Source organism: Embiotoca jacksoni, unplaced genomic scaffold, assembly GCF_022577435.1.
Source record: "Embiotoca jacksoni isolate LCO1_2020_lvr unplaced genomic scaffold, fEmbJac1.0.p SCAF_20, whole genome shotgun sequence".
Taxonomy (NCBI): domain Eukaryota; kingdom Metazoa; phylum Chordata; class Actinopteri; family Embiotocidae; genus Embiotoca; species Embiotoca jacksoni.
Genome location: NW_027185341.1, coordinates 8907086 through 8929455, shown reverse-complemented (window position 1 = coordinate 8929455; position 22370 = coordinate 8907086). Strand labels below are relative to the sequence as shown.

Here is a 22370-nt window from a genome sequence, read left to right as displayed (position 1 = left end):
TCTTAACTGGACTGCCAACATTTTCTGTGGAACCATAAACCACGCCAAGATAAGTGAAGTAAAAACAGGTTTGACACTATGTGGTTTACAAAATTACATTCTTCAATTCTCTTCACCGTCTTTCACCTTTCTGAAAGTCACGTGAAAAATGATCTCAAACTCTTTCAACTTGAACTTGCTTGTTTTTCAATACTGACACCAAATCTGAAATCAACTATTTTGTTCATCACCCCCACAACATTTTCAGGATTTAATATTTGGCCAGTTTTCAGACATGTTAAACACAGTTTCTATTAACAACACCGTTGTGTTTTTTTTCCACAGGTTGACGTTTCTTCCACACTGAGCTGTTTGTTGATAGCAGGATGACGGGAGCAGACCTGCAGCGTCATTCTGCAATTCTCTCGTGACTTTTGATTTCTGTCAGCTTCGTAACAACCGTCATTACAATCAATACACGGCTTTCATCAACTTCGAATTTGACACACAACACTGGCTGCAGCGAGCCCCGCTGGTTGTGACACACCAATCTGGCGCGATGAGTCAGTATTGACTTCGCGTTATAATTCCTTTTTGCAACTGACCCACATTGCATATTATGTCCAGTTATTAGACTGACACACTGCTCCAGTTTTCAAATGTCTCTTTCTGCCAATAACAATTATCCTGTGAACTAGAAATAATAGCAGAATATTCCCTCATAGTTATTCACAAATCTTTAGGTAAATTAGCCCTTTGGTTTCCTCTCACTTTGAGACTTACTGTTAAAATGATTCATTATATGTTATGATGATTAAGCTCAGTTTGCTGTGACTGGATAAGCATCTGACCAAATGAACACTGCTTTTAGAATAATATTATTAGTTTCCAGTCAGTGCATCTGTACGTCTCAGTCTATATGCTGTTGTCCAAGTCTGTGTGTATACTCATGAATAGGTTCAGGTTTTAGGTTACTTTATATGTACCAGTAGGTACATTTGTTTGGCTGTGAAAGAGAAGGCATCCATCTTAACAAACATTTAAAAACAAACTTGACAATATTCAAGCACAACAAAGACGTGACAAAAGGTACTTCGAGGCTCTACCAATCAAGACTAATAAATAGCAATAAAAGCCACAACAATAAATGAATAACTATCGCAGTAAAAATTATACTAAAAGCCAGAAATTATACTAAAAGCCAAAACAAAACAAATAAAAGAAATACCATAAAAATGTGCAAAAGGTGCTACGACTTGTTTATATGAACAATTGCTGCTGGAACAAAGCTGTTCCTGTAGCGCTTTGTCCTACACCTTGGGACTATAATATCCGTATACATGAGCTGTCTGGACGAATCAGGCTGTAGACACTTGTCTCCTGGCAGCATGGAAAACTTTATATTTCCTGCACCAATATGTGCTGATAGCCCCAGGGGAAAAAAGTTGGTGCTCTTTTGCAGTAAGATTGAAATTTAAGGTGTAAAAAATTATAACAGAATGGCAACACAATTCATTTAGCGCTCGATGTACACCTGAGGTGAGATTGAAAATGTTTAGTATTCATATGTATTCACCGAAAATGTAAAGTGCCTGACAGCTCCTGACAGCACTCTCGAGAACTGACCACAATTGCATGTACAGTATATAGTGTGGCCATCAGAGGCGACACCTTCATCACACTCTGCAGGAATATGTCAGTCTCACTCCTCTCTTGAGGTTCTCTTGATGATTGCTATTGGGAGAACAGACTGCTTGATCATTTTGAATGTGGGAGAACTCAGAGTCCACACATACTGATCCAGGTACACAAATTCTTCCCACTTACTTCCAGAAACTTAAAAAAAAAAATTTCAACATTTACTGAGATAAAACTTTAACGTTCTTTTAGCCTTTGGCAGGAAGTCGCTAGGCAACTTGACTGCGATTGATATCAATGATTATAATCTACAGACTATTTTCTGGATTCATCCAATAACAATGTTGTCTATAAAATATCAGCTATAGTCAAAAGTTAAAAAAATGTAAGAGTCTGTCAGAGCTGTTCTTTGAGCTAAACGCTAGTGGCAGCATGCTAACATGTTGTTCTTTAGCATGTACAGTTGTACAACGTTTACCATGTTCACCATCTTATTTTTGGTACAGTTTACATAACTTAGTAATTTGTTTTTCTCTTATCTGATCATAAAATTAATTTCAGCCCGATTAATGTGCTAGATAAAAAGTAGATTGAATTTCAACATCACCAATATTCATCATGTGGGGACCATGAATCTTCACACTAAATGTAATTGATGATCCATCCAGTAGATGTCAATATTACATGAAAACTAACAGTGGCAATCAATCTCTAAGGGGTCAGGGATTGTCAAAGTCATATGAGTTTATCCTCTGGTGACCAGAAATCCCTAAATGAAAATACAGCCAGAATATAGTTCTTTCAATAGCTACTGAGACATTGCATTCATTCTCAAAGTGGTGGGCCGACATATATGTACAATCACACTAAAAATGTCCATAACAAACGTAAAGATGATTCTAAAACCCTTAAATGTACTCAACATTCAATAAAGACCCTTAATAACCCCAAATATATTCAGTTTACTATTATAGAAGACCAGCTGTAAGAAGCTTCAACAAATTATTGTGTTTTCATTTTACACAACTGTTTATTGTCTAAATTGCAACAAAGTCAGTAAAATTAGCAAGAGATGTAGTTTGACGTGTGTTAAAATGTGTCACATTGCATAGGACATACATTTACTGACACAATATTTATCTGCAACAGCAGTAAGTAAGTAATGTTTTTTTTTAAGTGGTCTTCTATAATAATAAACTGAATATATTTGGGGTTATTAAGGGTCTTTATTGAATGTTGAGTCCACTGCACAAGTTGGTGTGTTGAGTTTCCTTATTATGTTAACACAGTAACATAAGAGGAGATTTTTCTCTTAAGAAAAGCTTTCAAAAAAGGGACACTAATCTGTGTCTCCACAGATGTGTGATTAAAAGGTCATTAATTAGTGAATTAGTTATAATCTATTTGTAACCATGAGTTTTATTACTTTCATGAACTTCAAAATGGCACTTCTAATTGATTTATCATCATTAATGACTTTTAATTTGAAAATTACTGTAAATAATTCATCACTAAATGTTCATTCTACTGATTTTGTTCTATCGAGCATTTTAGCTGTGTGGAAATTATACAGTATTAAGTGGATCAACAATTATCTAACGTTCGGTCAACCATTCAGTTAATTTTATATCTTTCTCTTCATCTTCATCAAAACATCACATTCACTTACTTTATTTCAACATATTATTTTCAAAAACATGTGCATTGATGTTAGATGTTCTGTTATATTGGTTTGTACCGACGGATCATCTCAATGCTCCACTTGTTGAATGGCACTCAGCATCCTGACTTGTGGATGGAGGCCTGTACGACGGTCGATCAAAAAGTTCTAAGACTGTTCCTGTTGTGCTCAAACAGTGTGCAGCACCATGATGTGCACAGAGAACATGAAAGCTACAACCTTCGTAAGTGAAGTATTCCCACTTGTGCCGCTTGATCAACATCATCACCTGTGTCTCTGGCATTTTTGTGACAACTGGCAATTCACCATGAACCTGAAACCTGAGCAGAGAGCGCACGCACATCAAATTTTAAGTCAAACAAGTGAAATCGGCAACGGAAACCCTTGAAATGCTTCACAAAATGTACGGCAAAGAAGCAGTGAGCCGGGCGAGGTGTTTTTAGAGGCATTCGGGCTTCAAGAGGGCCAAACGTCACTGTCCAAGACTGAAGAAGGTGCATCAGGTCAGAAGTGCAAAAAGGAGTGTTTTCTTTGCCATTCATGGTGTTGTGCACCATGAACTCGTCCCCCAGGGTCAGATTGTCAACATCAATTTCAACTGTCATGCTCTGAGGCTTTTGAGGGAAAAGATTCGGAGTAAACGACCTAAATTGTGGCACAATGGTATTTTGAATCTCCAACATGTTTCTTGCCCACAACAACACAATCGTCGCTGCCCACCACCCCTACCACCAGATTTGGCCCAAAGTGACTTATTTTTATTTCCCAAAAATCTGACAGACCCATGGTTAAATCATAATTTTGCACGTACCAGTGGTCACAAAAACGTTGATGAAGCATTGTAACTTGGAGTACTTACCTCCGAAGGTTATTGCTTCCCTCTGCTCCGTGCACACGATTGTCCAGAAACATTTGGCTGCATATTTCATAACTGAACACTAAAGAAAATAGGAATAGAGTTTTGCTGTCCTTCTATGAACCTCATTATTATCTGCTTCACTTGCATGGTCACCTCTTCACTTCACACAGACAGCTCCATCTCGGTCTAAATGACATGAGCTCAAATTGAAATGACACACAGCTTCCTAAGAGACCCATGACTTCTGGATGCTCTTTTTTTTTAAAAGGAATATCTTCAAAAGTGAATGTGAAGAAGCAAAGAGTGACAACCACAAAAAAAAAAAAAAGAAATAATTACGGTCAAAACATTCTATATAACAATCCAAATTCACAAAGGAAACCAAAGAAACACAACTATATACAGTACTGATATTGCACGAATAAAAGAAGACTAACAAAAACAACCTTTATAGGTGGGCAGCTAATTTTTATAATCAGTTTTTAAAAGTGAAAATGAAGATCTACTGGTGTTGTATAATTAAACTATCTTGTTCCAGACAAAATACCAATGCAACATCATCTTTGTGCTACAAGCGCTAATCTGCTGGTGTGGCAAATATAGTTATTAATATCTGCTTTGTACGAGCAACTGTCTTGAGGTGCATCTTAATGTTTCAACGACCTAACTCTCCCTCGACTGTTGAACTCTCCACATACACAAAGTCGTAAAGTCACAGCTGAGAACAGGGAGGCGCAGGTTTCGGAGTGAAGGTGACGTGATTTCGCCCGGAGCGGAGAATGACCTTTTCAAAGTAGCAGCGGTGTTGTTCTCTCTCGCTCGGAGGCATGCAAGCGCGACACATGATTGTGATCCATGATGCAACACGGAGCAGAATTCACCACACTTTCAATCATTTGGTGATAAAACAACGTATGTGAAGGGGTTTTTCTCAAAATATGAGAAAAAAAGACAGATTGGACAGCGGGAAAGCTAAACAGCTTGATTATAGAACTGCTACACTGCACTTTAAAGCTATAACCCTCAAGATTTACATGAAATGAATCCACGGTTTTGATGCTATTTATTGCCAGCATCTTTTCAACAAAACCCATTGAACATATTTGCTAATTTATTACATAGTTTCGTAACTGGCAGAGTCCATTTTCAATGCAGATTTCATACTGCATTCCCATGTTTGCATGTACACACTGGATGTGAAGTGTCTTCAATGCGTCATGAAGTTAAAGACTTTTTCTACGCAGGCTTTTTAGGGCAAACTACACGAGAACCGACACTTAGGTACCAAGTCAATGTCACAATTCTGAAAAAGTGACAGTACCAGTGTGTCGAGATCCCTTAAATCCTATGTGAAGAGCAGCAGGTGCAGCAACAGGCCCAGACCACGATGCAAACGGTGTCACGAACAATTCTTACAAAAGGAGGAAACACCTCAAACCTATCCAGGTGCCTCAAAGACAGAAGTCCACAGAACTGAAGGAGAGTTTCACTTCATACCAACAACATGTTGAAATGTTACTGATATTTTTTGTGAATTGTGACAGCTGCATCTGTTGTAGCTCCACACACAAAGCTGACGAAGGCCAACGTTAGCTTGTTCACGTGTTCATCAGTCAGTCGAAATATATAATGCAGCAGATCAGATGGTTTTTAAGAAGAATTTAAATACATTCATTTGATTGCTCTTCTATGCAGATGTTGCTTTTGAATTGAAATATAAAATTTTGGAAATTCACCGTTATTTGCTACTGACTGCCTAATTCCTGGTAACATGACATCCCCAAAGCAAACACCTGTCAGTAGTGATCAAGCAGCAGCAAGCAAAGTCCTGCATGTCTAACAAGATGCGTTCAGGAACACAGCAGCAGCGTGCAGAGTAAAATACATGCACATAAAACAGAAGAAAACTAACTAAGAATCAAAATCAGCTCGGGGTCATTTGAGTTAAATGTCAGTTATGAACGACTCTGAGTCAATTCAGATTAATGGAAATCCATCTCAATTGCTGTTGAGATGTTTCAATCAAAACCACAAATACCAACCTCATTCCAGTACAGATTTTAAGTATGGCTTTACCAAAGTTATTCAGAGTCCCCCTCCCCAATATCTGTACCAAGTGTCATGGTAGTTCAGTTGTTTTTAAGATATTTCAGTCTGGATCAGAGCTGGACCGACACTGCATTCCATGGTTCTCAAAACATAGTGTCGTATAATGTAGACTGATGGACTGTTTATGTATGCTTAAGTTTCTGACTGTTCATTCAACAAATGGACTGTTCCCCTGCGTTTTATAAAAACACAGAGGTGTGCAGAGGCAGCAGATGTGGCCTCTTTCACGCTTGGTTTGATATCACTCATTGGGATTCAACCAGTTGTGCAACACGTGTGAACGTTTCAACGCAAATGGACCAGCGCGGCCGCATTTTGCTCCAAAACTTTGTTCTTCCATTTGTTCTGATAACCTACATTCCTGAAACATCACATAAGAGGACATCATGCTGTTGCTTAAAAAGTGCTGCTCAGCAAGAAAACTTTTTTTTGTCTGAGTGTAAATGTTCAGCAGTCACTCAGATACTAAAGGGAGCCTCCTTTAGGACCGTAGTGCTCCAGTTTGGTGCCACAGTTCTTTTTTATGGAGTGCATGAAAAAAAAATACTTGTATAACAAATACGACAAAAAGGGATGGCATCCTGCTGCGATTTTAGCGCCCATTTTAGTTTTCTGGCAGCACGAGTCCCGCTCGTGTTAATGTTAATACATTAACATCTAAGTGCATCCAGCTAATGTGTGTCAGCTCATCTCCTGTCGAGGTCACACAAAAAGGCCAGTAAGTGGTCTAATGTGTGACTGAAATTGTCTGGCACATCAAGGGGGTGAAGAGGAGCGGGGGGAGTTTTTCTCCCTCCTGACGTTCTTCAGGTGTTGACCGGAGTGTGTTTGATGAAACAACTTCAGAATAACACTCTCAGTCACAGTGAGGAATGTCTGTCAGGATTTTAAGCACTTTAAATCACAGGTAATATAATTGGTATAATATATAATAAGAGATCAGAAAAAAAACATGAGAGAAACCACAATGGTGTTGGCACGGCAACCAATAAAAAAAGTAATGTAATTATTAATGGTAAGAATTCAAGCTCGACAATCATACTGTTTAATATCTATAAAATATTTTGTGTATGTTGATTATTTCATTAATAGTTTTGTATTTGTGTTCATTTTTACAGAATGCTATTTTTGTTTTCACTTGATACAAACATGTTCCTTATACTTAAACCCTGTTTATTTAAAATTCGGTGTAGAAATCTCTAAATTAAAGGCCCACAAGAGAATTTGATGGTGCTGTTTCATTGGGCAAGTACCTGTAAACTTTCTGTCTTATGGTCTGCAAGCATGCACATTAAAACATACATGCATTTAAAGGTGTACTGACATTTAAATATTACATTCTACACATCCAGCAGATTCAGCATGACATTACCACTCATTTGGAGTTGTGTTTGTGCTCACTTGATGATCATTAGTCTAACACTCGCTCTGTTTCTGGTCTCGACCAACTCCTGAGATCGACTGTACCAGACCCTGATGTGATCATAAACTGCAGATCAATAAGACGACAACAAAAAGATGAAGCTCGCAGAGCAGGTTGAGGATGAGTCTCGAGGCACAGTAACCATATGAACACAGGTGAGAGACGTACGGAGAGAGGAGGTGGTAGTCAAATGAGGCAATCACAGGTTTGGTCTCTCAAAGCTTTGAATGCGGGAGACACGAAGCGAAAGGTGAATTAAAGCAGAGAAAATGGGGCTTTAATCAGTCGCAAGAAAAAGAAGAGTCTAAAGACTGTACGAGTCTGAATCCAGGAGTCCACATGCAGTCGCTCTGTGTGAGGAAGAATAGCAGCTAATAGCTTTCATCAGCAGCTGGCTCATCAACCCTGGAGCGCCTGCCCAGCAACGACGCCCGCCGAGCTGCCAGCGACGTGGTCACAGTTGTCGTGGAAACCAGGAGCACAAGTACAAGTTTTTACCTCACTACCTTTTTTTTCAGGAGTGATTTGGGAATTGGAGAAAACATTTTCCATTTTTAAGGTTGACGTTTATTTCCTATGTCGCGTGTGCACGCCCCTCGCTCTGTTTAGGACGACATTTGACGCATGTCGGCTGATTTGCCTTTTCGTTTCATTTACGAGCTAAAAGCTCCTCTGCTACAAGTTAATTGACAAACATGTTGAAAAGAACTGACGATCTATGAAAGGAAAACTGAGCTACACACCTCTGCTGGGAAAATAAATGAAAATTACACACACACACGCACGCACACGCACACACTTACACGAGTGCCAGGCCGAGGTAATTGGCAGTGCTGCCCCAGTACATCGGGTTTTCTGCGATGTTGAAGGGAAAGCCCGACACCTTTTCATCCATCAGAATGCCAAAGTAGTCACCTAAGAAATACACACAAAAACACAAACACACATTGTGTTGTTGCTTTAACAGGTTCAGATGAGAGAATTTTGTTCATATTTGACACAAAGGCAACATTTCATAACTAAAATCTGTCAGATTTTATATCTGCGTTTTCTGTTCAGTAATTTAAGAGGCTGGAGCAGACGACTCCTGAGACCACTTCATCAACCCGTCCAGGTGGACTGGAATTCAGTACCGAGCTTGTTGAACTGTTTCACACGGTTGCCATGGTTTCTGCCATGTCATTAAGCTCGATGTCCTGTGTCAAACTCGGAGCAGACAGATTTTTGGGCGTGCTCATCAAAGTCTGATCATTTTTGACATGTTTCTGACAAAACAACAAGACACTGAAGTCCGACTGACGATACACTGCTGAGGGAACAAGACTTTGGCAGCACACGGCCGTGTTAACGCTGCTCTGTCTGGCTGCTGCACCGTCACCTGGCTGTTACTGATGTCAACAATAAAACCACATCGGTATGACCTCATGTGAAAACTCTTTAACAACTGCATCAATACCAATACCTGTGTAGTTTTTGTGATGACTGTCCAGAGACTGTTGTGCATTTAGTTAGGTAATGCCCATTTGTGAAGAATTATGGACAAAACCTATGTAGCTTCATTACTGAAAATATTGATGAAAGATTTTCCTTATTTTAGAAAAGTGTATTGTTTGGTCTCCTGAATGAACAGAAAAACCCTCATGTGTCCATGATAAATCTTATTGTTATACTTATCATAATGGCCAAATACCATATCCATAAATGTAAATTTAAAGGTAAGAAGCTTTATCGACTTCAACAAAGACTTAATTCAACACTCTCTAAAGAAAAAGCAATTAAAACTGTATCAACTTGTACTAGGTTAAACTTTTTTAAATAATTTTTAGTCCCCCCCTCGTGTTTCAATGTACCGTTCTTTTTATGTTCTATTTCTTGTTCTTGCAATTGTACTCAATAAATCATCTTAAAAATAATATTTCACAGCTCCCCCACCCTGAGAAAGGCAAACTTTAGGAGTGCATAATTCCATAGTCAGCGATGGAGAGAGCTCCCAACATGTTTTTAAGGTACAGGATTGCGTCCAAAAGCAGCCTCACAAAGATAGCTTACTGCAAATGATAGACTTTATTTTTCAGAGCCAGCGCTTGATATGTACTCATGCTATATTGTTTGCATCATCAATCAATGACTGCCTGTTCAGCTGACATTCCTGTCAACTTTATCAGTGCAGAAGAAATTTCTAATCCGCTCTTCTGAATCAGAAGCAGACCTCAGATAAATAATCACCAAGCTTCATGTGCATTCCACAGAGAGGATCCCAGACCCTCATAGAGCTCTAAAAATATAAGGAAAGTATCAAAGTCATCTCTAAAGTGTATGCGATGCAGGAGAGCCAATAAAAAAAAATGGTTAAAGTTAAAATAATTTATTTAGGGTGCATTAGTACCACATCGACTTGAGGCCCTGTTTTGATCCGCTACCGTTTGCCCTATTAAAGTTAGTTAATTATGTGTTCATACAATCTTCAAATTGAAAGCTCTCGAGTGTTTCAGTACCCTTCATTTCTTAACAAAGCTTAGACTGACAAACATTTGCAGGAACGTGTTGTGATTGAAATCACACTTCAAGAACAACCATTGAAAATAAAATGATTCTCTTGCTAACTTTAAATATGTAGACTTCATTATTCATATTTGGAAGTAAACTTGCCTCCACAATGGGTATACAACCTTAGAAATGAGCCACAACTTGTGAAAAGGTAACTCAAGAAGTAGCACTACTTCCTAGTCATACTGTCTAGCCAGAAGTATAGCTCAACAGTAATATAAAGCATAAAGTAATTTCTTTGTTTATTTACATTTTCAACAGGAGTAATTTTACCTTCTTTCTTTTTTTTTTTACTACAAGTTCATAGTACTGTATATAAGTGCTGGATGCCGATAACATGTTGGGGACACCTGAACTAGGACACTCCTCACTAACCTGAGCACTTACTATTGTTTGCTGTGTAATAAGTCCCCGAGGTATTGTGCACACACAAACACACAAGAACATTATCTGACCCATTTTGGGACTTAAGTGTAACAGGACATGAACGTTATGTCTCCCAACCACCCACACCCACACCCACACACACACACACACACACACGGGTAAAAGTGACCTGTTGAATTACATATGTGGGGCTGCTGGCCCTGTTTTCTGTCAAAGATATGCTGTTAATGCTCAAGTCATATAACAATTTTTGTTATGTATGCTCTTTTAAACACCACAGGTAGCCTGGGATAAAAGGATAGTAGAAGTTTACATAAACAAATCTGTTTGGTTTTGAATAGAAAGACGAAATAGAGATAGAAAAACCTCTTTGACCTCCAAAGTAACGACTGGTAAACCATTCAGATTCGAAAGCCAGAAGTAAATATATATATATATATATATATATATATATATATATATATATATATATATATATATATTTTTTTTTTTTTTTTCATATTCCTGCGTCACTTTTCTTTGATTATTGTTATGAAAACTTTGATTTGGCTAGTAGTGACAGCACTGAGCTGGTCTGGAGGTTAGAGAAGAGTTTGGATCCACGGCCAGCAGGCCAACACGCCGTAATTTGTTTTTTTGCGTAGATCTTTGTTTTCTGCTCCTGTGCCATCAGTTTAAATCATCAGGTCACAGTGACTCAAAGAGCTTAATAAAGAAGGAATAAGACATATCGAATCACAACACACACCCACAGGCTATGTCCTCCAGTTTGGGCCTGTTTTTGTGCTTCCACGGTAGGAGGAATGGAAAAGGAAACACTGTGTAGTGGTGGTGTTACCAACCCCAAACACGCCCTCATCCCAAGGACCTTCAAATTAGAGAAAAAGTAAAATAAAAGTGAAAAAAATATGTAAAATAATTCTTAATTTAAAACAATGAAAACGGTGGAAGAAGCTCAAAGTTTTCAGAGCCGATTCGCATTATTTAACTGCTTTGTCCTCCCACGTAGCATTATGAGGAGTATCATGTAACGATGTTGTTTAAATACACTGGATGTTTATAGGTTGTCCCACCCAACATTTTAACTTTATAGCAAAAAAACTACCGAACAGTTTGTTTTGTACTCCAACGTCCTCATAAAACATGTAGGATATTTCTGATTTAACCCAGACTGAAATATTAATCAGTGGTAGTACACCTAAAGTAAGTGAAACTGGGCTACATCCTCCACATTAACAAAACAGTTAAGCTGAATAAGTCCTAAAATTATGTTGACTGTAATGACAAATCCATCTCCATGACATTTAAGAAACTTGACCTGCCAATGATGAAGACCTTTTTGAAAACGGTTAAAAAAACAAAACAGAAAAAGGTTGGTAAGTGGGTCTTGTGATGAAAACAAAAAAAGTACATAGTATAAATAATAAAAAAATAAAAAAATACTATTTCCAGGATCAAAGGTGAACTTTGACAGTTAAAATACTCAAAACTTTGCTATTTGTGTACATGTGGATACAAATGTAAAGCTTGTCTTTATTGGGATGGTGGGTTTATCCTCTGTGGGGTTTCAGGATAGCTTTCGAGATCGACTGCTAGCCATTCAAAAGTGGCCAGTGAAAAGCTCAGCGCTGCCTCTCCTCCACACTGATGATCAGTAGCTCTGACATTGTGGAGTTCATCCAGTTTTCAGACAAAATTTAGATGCTAAACATCTCAGAAAACCTGCTTTAGCACCAGTAGTTAGTTGTTCTGTTGTGGTAGGGGTAAGGTTAAAGGTTTGGGACCAGTTCACCAACAATAAAATAACCAATCACCGCAGTGCAGAGAGTGCATGTAGGGTCAGCAAAGTCTCTCCCATTTAAAGTCAGGTTTTTCAGTCACCTACCTTTTTCCAAATTTTCACAAAATTTGGCCTTTCAACAGAAATCCTCCTCGTTGGCCCCAAAACAAAAAGAGAAATCGTAGAAAAAGATCTGGGGCAACTAACTCCGTGGGTACGATCAGAAGTAACTACTCTGGGTGTAATCTTGGACCAGATATTGCTTATTTTATATTTATTTTGATAAAACTTAAAAAGACTGATATGTCAGTGAAAAGGGAACTTTAGTATGTACGAACAGGTTGGACCTGTGTGAGTTTTTAACCGAGGTTTAGCAGAAACCTGGAGGGACAGTGACGAGTCTACCTTCAATAATTTACTAAGACCACAGGAGAAAATGAGATTTCATCATTCATTATAGACTGTGTGAAGTAAAGTTCTAGAAAAGTACACAAGACGTACAACTGCTACAACTGCTGTTTCCATGACTTCATATCATAAATTGAATCCGAGAGAATGACCAAATCAAGTCTACTTGTATTAAATTTTGTGCATTTTATCTGTTTTATCTCATTTCTTTTCTATATTTTTAAATGTTTCTTTATATCTGATTTTATGTAAAACACTGCATCTAATTCTCTTGCTGCGAAGCCCTTTGAGCTGCATTTCCTATATGAAAGGTGCTATACAAATAAAGTGTATTATTATTATTATTATTAACAAGGAAAAGCACAGATTTTAAATCTATCATTAACACAGTAATAGACCTTGACAGTGTGACAGTGAAGGGTCCTGAAATTGAAGCAACTAAACAGAATAATACGAAACATATACACATTTCCTTCTGTAAAATGTCCTTCGTGTTCACCTGTGTCACAGACAAAGGAAACTAACAGTTCTCAGTTCTGATACAGTTTATAAAGTTATTTCATGAAGTGTCCCCGGGTGTGTATGCTAAGAGACGGCATTAAAAAAATGTATTACTGGATGTATATAAATATTTGCTATGTGCTGGCAAGTAATGTTCCCCTTTGGGAATAATAATATTTTTCATGTCCCTGCTGTATAAATTCTCACTGTTGCTGCAAATGGAGAATGAAAAATGACAGCAGCCTCTTGTGATGGGTTCGCTCTATCTGCATACAAAGTAGACTCCTCTTCACTCACACTCACACTCTCACACACACACACACACACACACACACACACACACACACACACACACACACACACACACACACACACACACACACTCGTCACCCCATGCTGCTCCACCTGCTTCCCCTCTGTTGTCACAGTTGGGGTTTAGTCTGTGACTGAGTGATGGTCACAGGTGCATTTTCAGTCCAGTGATGGACCAAGATGTTGCAGGAGCCGAGACAGTCCGTCTGGTTTTGGTGATGATTCACTGGACTGACTGACCTCGAAAACTAGATACTAATTAGTCATAAACGCTGGTGTGCTTGTGTTCATTTGGACGCCTGGACGTGTTCAGTCGCACAAAAAAAGGAAAATAAGCGTGTTTGTCTCGGAGGCAGACGCGAAGATATTTGCATGCGCCATGTGCCACGAGGACATGAAAATGATTGTTTGCGTGCATAGGAATGAGCAGGGCTGTACGAACTGGCGACAGTATGTCAGAATTCATGTTCTTTCCTCGTGTAGGTGCACTATATGTGCTTGTTAGGATGAAGCACGTGAGTGCAAGTCTTTTCCTCATGTACAAGGAGCTGGATAGCATTAATACAATACAACATGCAGTATAAAAACACAAATATGATGTAGTTGTAATTGAGTGTAATTAAGACAACGGCAAGAAATGAGTCAACCGATGTGTTTGTGGCTCTTCACACATGTATATATATATATTTTTTTGTGTGTGCATCAACTCATGCAACCAAAAAATAATCCTCTCCTCTAATTTTACAAAATAAAAGCCCCATTAGACATTTATTTATGGTCTAACATCACCCAAATCCTCCCATAATATTCAAATATTGCTCAACCCTGATTGGTGCACAGAAATGAGAAGAGCACTAAAGAGAAAAGAGAAATCTCTCAAGTAAAATAACCAAAACTGTCTAAGAATAGCGTTTTAATGAGGGATCTACTTCCTTATAAGAAGAAGCTGATTTTCAGGTTTAAGAAGAACTCTACTGACAGTTTACAAACGAAGAACTGAAGAAGCGGCAACTCCAGTTATGGGTCAAGCTTCAACACCAAATCCTAAAGTCCTGTGCATTGATTACCTGTTTGACGCTTGTCTTTCAAATGCAACTACTCGAGTTTGTAAAGAACATTTTTAGATAAAAAAAAAAACCTCCACTTTAGGCCCAGATTTCTCCCGTGACGTCATTACGAGTGAGTAAATAATCTCTGGCATAGACCTGGTTTTACGCCTCTTGAATATCTGTCTCTGTGTTTGATACTCACCCAGAAAGGTTCCAGTGAAGCCCAGAGCGAGGAAGCTGCTGACCACCAGCACAGTGCCCAGCAACATGAGAGCGATCCCGACGTAGAAAACATCCATCCTCTCCATCACCTCCCACCGGGGCTGAGCCTTCATCACCACCGTCATACTGGAGGGAAAACAAATCACAAAACGCTTTGTTAGGCTGGTTTGAGTATTAAAAATCTCTTAACATCATGTAACAGTCCACCAAAACAGGAAAGTGAAATAAAGATTAGTCAAAATGTACCAGACCAGACAGTACTGTAGGAACACTACAAGGTCACAGCAATAGAGATGTGCAGGAAAATGGCACGCACAGACCCGACCCATGGCATTTTAATATATACTGTACAATGTCACAAAGGCCAAAGCTCTCTGGTGCCAAGGGAAGAAGAAGAAGAAGAACAACAACAACAACAAGATGAAGAAGAGGAGAAATAGGACAAATAATTGTTTATTGTTTACAGATTTGTAACCATAGTTAACCAGTTATAATCGCAACTAAGATTCATTAATGAGACGTTTCAGGTGTTTAAAGAATAATTTACAGCATCCTTTTAAGAGATACACTTGAAAGTACTGTAGTAATATTTAGCTAGTCATTATTGATTGGTCTTATAAGTACAGCCAAAAAAAAAATCATGCTTAATGAGAGAAATACACACTAAATACATGTTTTCTTGCATGTCTACTGGGTGTCATTTCTCCTTCTCTTTATAATGCTACAGGCTGTAATATGACTAAGGTGCTGTTATTTGATAGGTTTCACCATCAGCCTCTTTTCTATTAATACAATGTGACACATAATGGCCTCTACTCCTCTTCTCTCATTCGAAGCACTTCTGATATATTTCATTCCCAGCCCAGAGAACCCTTAGTCACCTGTAGGCACCTTGTCCGTGAACACAGTGACTACACAATCAACCACCTCGAGTGTTGCCTTGGCCACCAAATAGCCGAGGGTCGGCTCTGCACGACACTAAATGTGAATTGAGGAGAGTTAAATTAAAAGGTAAAAAGATTTATTTTTTTGTGACGGTCGATACTGTTGAGTTTGGGAGTACTAAGAAAGTTGAATACACACAGAAGAGAGGAGAACAGAAACAGTCCGGCTCAGAAGAAAAGCTGAAGCCATGCGCTTTTTCTGAGTTTACCTAATTTCATCAGACTTATTCAATGTTGAGTTAAGTAACACTGACATCCATCAAAAAAAAAAAAAGTGTCACGGTCACATTGAGGTTTCTCTACATGTGAAAGACCAATGAATAAAATCCAAATACAATACTTACAGTTTCAAGTTGTACACTGTGAATGACCTCAAACTGGAACAGTATCTCTCCATAAACACTTGGAGACCATTAACTGAGTCTTTGGAGGACAATCAGAGGTCAGGTGTGCTCCAATTTCGCTTTGCCTGTGCATTGCATTTAATAATTTCCAGTTCGTAGCTGAACATTCAAAGGACATATATATAACTCTTCTAATGTCTGTTACTTCAGAGTGAAGATTTGCTGTCTTCCAACACCAGAAAACCTCTTTTTATGAACTGGATTTGTATGTAAAGATGTTTTTCTTATTATTTTTATATCAGTTGCCAATTTTTGGTATTTTTAGGTGGGAATATTAACAGGACAAAAACTAATGCCCACATAAGTGGATGCACAATACCTTCTCCTACCCATGGTAGAGGTATTCTTGTATCATTAACAACAAACCATCCTAGCCTCGTTCAAAACGGCTAAACTTCTGTTTTCAGACATCCAGATCAGCTTGGTGGTTTTCTCGCTGGCGGCTAACTGCAGTTGGAGCTTTAGTCAGGATCAAATATAAAATTGCAAAAATGATAAGGACGAAATAAGACATGGACACAGCTGTAGATGTTGCGTCAAGTCCACTAAAACTCATATTTTCTCAACTTACATCAAAGATGATGTAATAGTAGGGTGTGAGCTAGAGGGCGCCGTTGCAAAAATGAACCCTAAGAGCATTTCCCAAACATTTCAGACCCTGTAACACTATGTAACAAACCACATTTCACAGGTACCACTTCCCACTGCAGAACAGTTTCCGCCTGCATCAAGCTAACGTTAACGTTATGTTGAACGTTGGTCACTGAGCACTGGCAAATTTTATTTCTAAAACATTTTAATGATAATAAAATTGTATATTAGTTGCCACACTCACATTTCGGAGTCAAGTTTAAATCTTATTTTTATAGCCCCAATAATGAACCAACGAAGTGCAAAGACTCATCATTTCTCCAAGTTTCCTTCGGCTTAGAATAATTTATTTTGAAATCAAATAACTGAGATATCCATTTGACATCACTGCCACAGATACTCTCCTTTCTACTCTGTCTTCCTCTCTTGATTCAATCTGTCCTCTTACATTACGACAGGTCTGAAAGTCCTCCCCAGCTCCGTGGTTGTCTGACTCGGTGCTCCCAGAGAGCCACTATGAGAGCAGCAGAAAGGAAATTCGCGAAACTCTAACCACCCTGACGACCTGCTCACTTATCAATCTCTCCTCTCCTGTTTCTCTGCCTCTATTCCTGCAGCCAAAAGCTCTTTCTACCTAACCAGAATTCAATCCTCTTTTTATAACCCCAAAAAGCTATTCTCCATCTTCTCCAACCTCCTTGACCCCCCCCTCTCCTCCCTCCTCCCTCCAACCAAATCACTTTGTCAACAATTTTACAAAAAAGATAGATGACATACGCTCCTCTTTTTCAAATCCACCTTCCTTAACTACATCTCCATCTCCATCAACTTCATCTTCATCCCCTTCGCTTTCCTCTTTCACCCCCCTGTCTCCCAATCAAGTTGTTACCTTGGTAACCTCTGCCTGCCCAACCACCTGCCCCCTTGATCCCATCCCATCTCATATTCTCCAGTCTGTTGCTCCAGACCTTCTTCCTTTTCTCACCCATCTCATTAACATTTCTCTGTCAACGGGCTGTTTCCTGAACTCTCTGAAAGAGAGAGTGAACCCTCTCCTGAAGAAACCCACCCTCAACCTGGCTGAAGTTAGCAACTGCAGACCCACCTCTCTTCTTCCCTTTCTTTCCTAAACTCTCGAACGAGCTATCTCCAACCAACTCTCCTCCTATCTCCACCATAATAACCTTCTTGACCCTTACCAGTCTGGTTTCAAGGCAGGCCACTCAACAGAGACGGTCCTCCTTCTGTCTCTGAGCAGCTTCACACTGCTAGAGCAGCCTCTCTGTCCTCTGTCCTGATCCTTCTAGACCTTCTGCTGCATTCAACACAGTGAACCACCAGATCCTTCTTTCCTCCTTCAGGACCTCGGTGTCTCAGGCTCTGCTCTCTCCCTGTTCTCATCCTCCCTCAAAGACCTCACCTACCGGGTAACTTGGAGAGGATCTGTGTCTGAACCTTGTCCTCTCACTACTGGTGTCCCTCAAGGCTCCGTCCTGGGTCCCCTCCTCTTCTCTCTGTACACCAACTCTCTTGGCTCTGTCGTTCACTCCCATGTCTTTTCCTACCACAGCTATGCTGATGACACCCAACTGATCCTCTCTTTTCCTTGATCTGAAACACAGGTAGCAGCACGAATCTCTGCCTGTCTGACTGACATCTCTTGGTGGATGTCCTCACACCACCTGAAAATTAACCTCGGCAAGACCGAACTGCTCTTCCTTCCAGGGAAAGACTCTCCCACCCTCGACCTGACTACTACCTTGGACAACTCTGTGTTATCCCCGACCCTGACTGCTAGGAACCTCGGAGACACTCGACAGTCAACTCTCTCTTTCTGCCAACATTACTGCAACAACATGTTCCTGTAGATACATGCTGCACAACATCAGGAGAATACGTCCTCTTCTCACTCAGAAGGTGGCACATGTTCTGGTCCAGGTTCTGGTCCAGGTTTTGTACCCTCATGGTTGTAAATGCACTTATTGTAAGTCGCTTTGGATAAAAGCATCAGCTAAATGAAATGTAATGTAACATCACTGCATGGAAACAAATCCAGGACAAGCAGGGGAGTAATCCGTGAAGACTTATTGTTCACGAGCTGTTTTATACATTTCACTTTGATGTTGTAGTCATGACATTTCATTGACTCACTCACTGGGTCCACCTATGGTTTGTTACGCATTTCAGAGCCAGTATGAATTGCATTTTCTTCCTTTTGGAGGTATGCGACCTGTCAGCAAGATTACACTGAAAACAAACAGAGAGCAAGTTCCAACAATCACAGGAGCTCTAGCCGGCCAACAAATGCAATAATCATTGCAGACACTCCCAACACTCCCGTCAGCTCTTCAAATGCATCAAATGTGTGTGTGTGTGTGTGTGTGTGTGTGTGTGTGTGTGTGTGTGTTGAATACAGAGAAAAATACGCTGCTTCGTTTGTGAAAGTGCTTTTAACTTTGTCTGGCGTCAGATCTAACTGCTGCGTTTACTGACAGATGATGCGTGGTTCATGCGTTGTGTAAGCGTGGTCGTACAGTAAAAGCAATTTCATTTGGAACCGTTTGTTTTCTCACAATGCTTTGACGAGCAGTTTCTGAAAGGGCAAGCGTTGGCTTTAAAAGGTTCCCTAAATTTGTTTCATTGGTGATGCCTGAATGAAAAGATAGTACCTGCAGAGAGCTGACTTCTAATGTAATAGCCGATTTAAACTCTGAAGCATTTACTGCCACATCTTAGCTTTGTTCAAAGTTCAGAACATCAGCACTTGCAATGTGATGGCACCAAATATCTGCCTCTGCCTCCAGTGCTGCTGTGCAGTTTGCTAGACTGGAAAGCGAAACCTGATATACAGTGAAGGCAAGTCCATAACACTAAGGTGAAGTTCTTGACTGGTTTTAAGACTGTATTAAGAAATGGACATCACCTCTGTGATGTTACCTATAGGTTTCCCTCAGAGCGGTTTTGAAGCTCATTGTGGGTGGCTGAGAAAAGTGGAGTGTGGGCGGAGCTAAGATGGGTCGATTGAAGCTTGGTTGTACTGTACTTTTAGGTGAATCAGCATTTTGTTGCATACAAAGACGGTCACTGTTTTTTATTTATCAGTAGTTCAAACACATTTATTTGTCCCTTAAACTGTAATTTGCATGCAATAAACCCATAGACCCATAGAAGATACAGTGAACATTTTAAAATGCAATTTATTTTGGTTCAGATGAAGTTCAGTTGATGAAGGCAGTCAGCATATAACATGCAAGGCTCAGCACTGGTTAATGACAGGCTTGTTTGAGGGGAGCTGTGTTCGGGCAGTGACTCAGTAGACAGTCTTGCTTATCTTACAGATTTGAAACCAACATAGCAGGAAAAGTTAAGTAACTAGTGGTTTCTGACGAAAGCAGAACAGATTGACCGTCACCCTGCTCTATTTGTGGACAGTCTGACTGCTGATAGCACTGCACCAGACCACACGCAGACTTGTCCTTTCACTGATAGACATAGATTTTGCTGACAACACTGCTGTAACACTACCACCACCAGCAGCAATTATTTTCCCATCCTTCCTCTGCTTTGAATAAATTTGGATTTCAGGCCCTGTGGTGAGTGGAAAGCGCCAGTCACAGATAATCCGACATGCTGGCGTCCAACCATCTTTTCAGATCCAATATTCATGTTGTCTAATCGTGCAAGCTTATACTATGCCCTAGAGAGACAAAAAATATTCCATATATAGATCTAAATAAGGTTATGAAATATTGTGTTTGACTATTGGTTGAAGGAAAGAGGACAGAGAAGAAGATACTGTGTGAAAGTGTCTTTTGAGAATTACATGACAAACTTAAAGTACACGACTTCAAATTTAACTAAATACTTCAATATGAAGGAATACAGATCATTTTGCAATAATGTCATGTTGTAGCTCAAACTAACAATGTCCCATTTTGAGTAACCAAGACCCTGAAGGGTCTTCTGGAATGACTGACTAAATATATTGGAGCAGTTTAGGGGAAACCAGTTCAAGGATATTGTTTCTGAAAATTGTGTTAAAGTCTGTCTCCTGGCAGTGATTAAATGCCTAAAAGTGTATCTGTTTATCAACTTTAACACAGAATTAAGTTTTTTTACAAGGAAAAAAAAAATAATGTAATCTAATATCTTAAATGTAACTGTACACCTTTGGTTTCATTCAGTATGAGGAATCTATAAATGTGAAAAATTTGAGCTGCAACCAACAGCGACATCACCGTTGTTGAGACTTTCCGGTATCACTGCAGTTCTAAAAAGGTAGCGTATAAAATAAAACACCGCGTGGATATATTAACAGCTTGATTTTCATTGGAAGGGGTGTTTCCATTTTTTGTTCCTTTTAACCCAATAATAAAACAAATAATAACACTTCTAAATGCAAAGTCCTTTGCACAATGCTGTTTCAAAACATTTTGTAGTGGTTACTGCTTGTTCATGTTTGACTTTTATGTTCTTCCGTTTGCGTTCAGTGATTTTCTAAACGTTAAGGCTGCCTTGTGCCACAGTTTTGAGACGTCACTCGGCCACAGGGCTTAAAAGTAAAATATTTTTCGAATTGAAAGGAAACATACACACACACACACACACACACACAACTGCCGGGGTTTGTGTGCGTGCGTGCGTGTGTGTGTGCGTGCGTGTGTGTGTGTGTGCGTGTGCGTGTGTGTGTGCGCATTAACACACCTGTGGGTTTCTGTCTTAATGCAGTGTGCTTCCTGCTGACGAAAGTGGCTCCCAAATCAAAACTAGGTCTGGGGTTAAAAAGAGAAAACTGGGTTACAGGGTCTGTGCCGTTAGTATTATGGCGTTTTTCCATTGTCAAAAGGAAGCAGGAAGTGTAATGTGATGCACCATGTTTGTTCGACCACATTGCACACAAAGGGCGACCGCTGGGTCTGTCTGTTAAGTAAGGTGGTCTGGTAAGACATACTGCTGGGATTTGGATCGGAAAAGTGAGCGGAAAGTGGGTCTGGGGGACGGAGGTGTGAGGAGGGGGGTAAGTGGGTCTGTGGGACTGACCACTAAATGTAATATAACAGGTGGTGACGTCTCGCTGCTGATTCCTGGAATACAAAACAACCCCTTTGCCTAAAAACACGTTTTACCACACCGTTTTATGGTATCGGCATGACATTCTTTTTACATGCCATATGTGACTGTGATGCTTGTGCAGGTTCACAAGAGAAATCAAAGCCAGACATTGGACCTCTCAAAATGTGAAATGGAGTCTGATTAGTGAGAGAGAGGACAGGATGAGGAGGAAGAAGAAGCGTGTGAAGGTCGTGGATGGTTTAGTGTGGGAGTCGGACAAGGTCCCTTTCACAATGATTTGCTTTACAGCAGAGCTTAGAAATGCAAGACACAAAAAGAGCAAGGCTGCAGATTTCAAATAAGATTTTTTTTTTTTTTGCTATACAGAGTTCGAGATTTTTTTGTTGGGTGATGTCACTGTTGGTTGCCGCTTGGTGATGATTCACTTCAGTACTGTAAAGCTGTTTTCAAGGGAGATCAGAAA

The 22370-nt window shown here is 39.6% G+C and overlaps 1 protein-coding gene across 2 annotated transcripts in view; it reads right to left on the bottom strand.

Moving 5' to 3' along the window:
• The window catches only part of pemt (phosphatidylethanolamine N-methyltransferase), a 59916-nt gene that overhangs the window by 8356 nt on the left and 29190 nt on the right, over positions 1–22370 (bottom strand). For both annotated transcript variants that reach the window (XM_069156140.1, XM_069156139.1), the window contains exons 4-5: positions 14876–15021; positions 8493–8604 (exon numbers count right to left, since the gene is read on the bottom strand). In XM_069156140.1, the coding sequence (XP_069012241.1) occupies positions 8493–8604; positions 14876–15021 (258 nt within the window). The remainder of the gene's footprint in view (positions 1–8492; positions 8605–14875; positions 15022–22370) is intronic.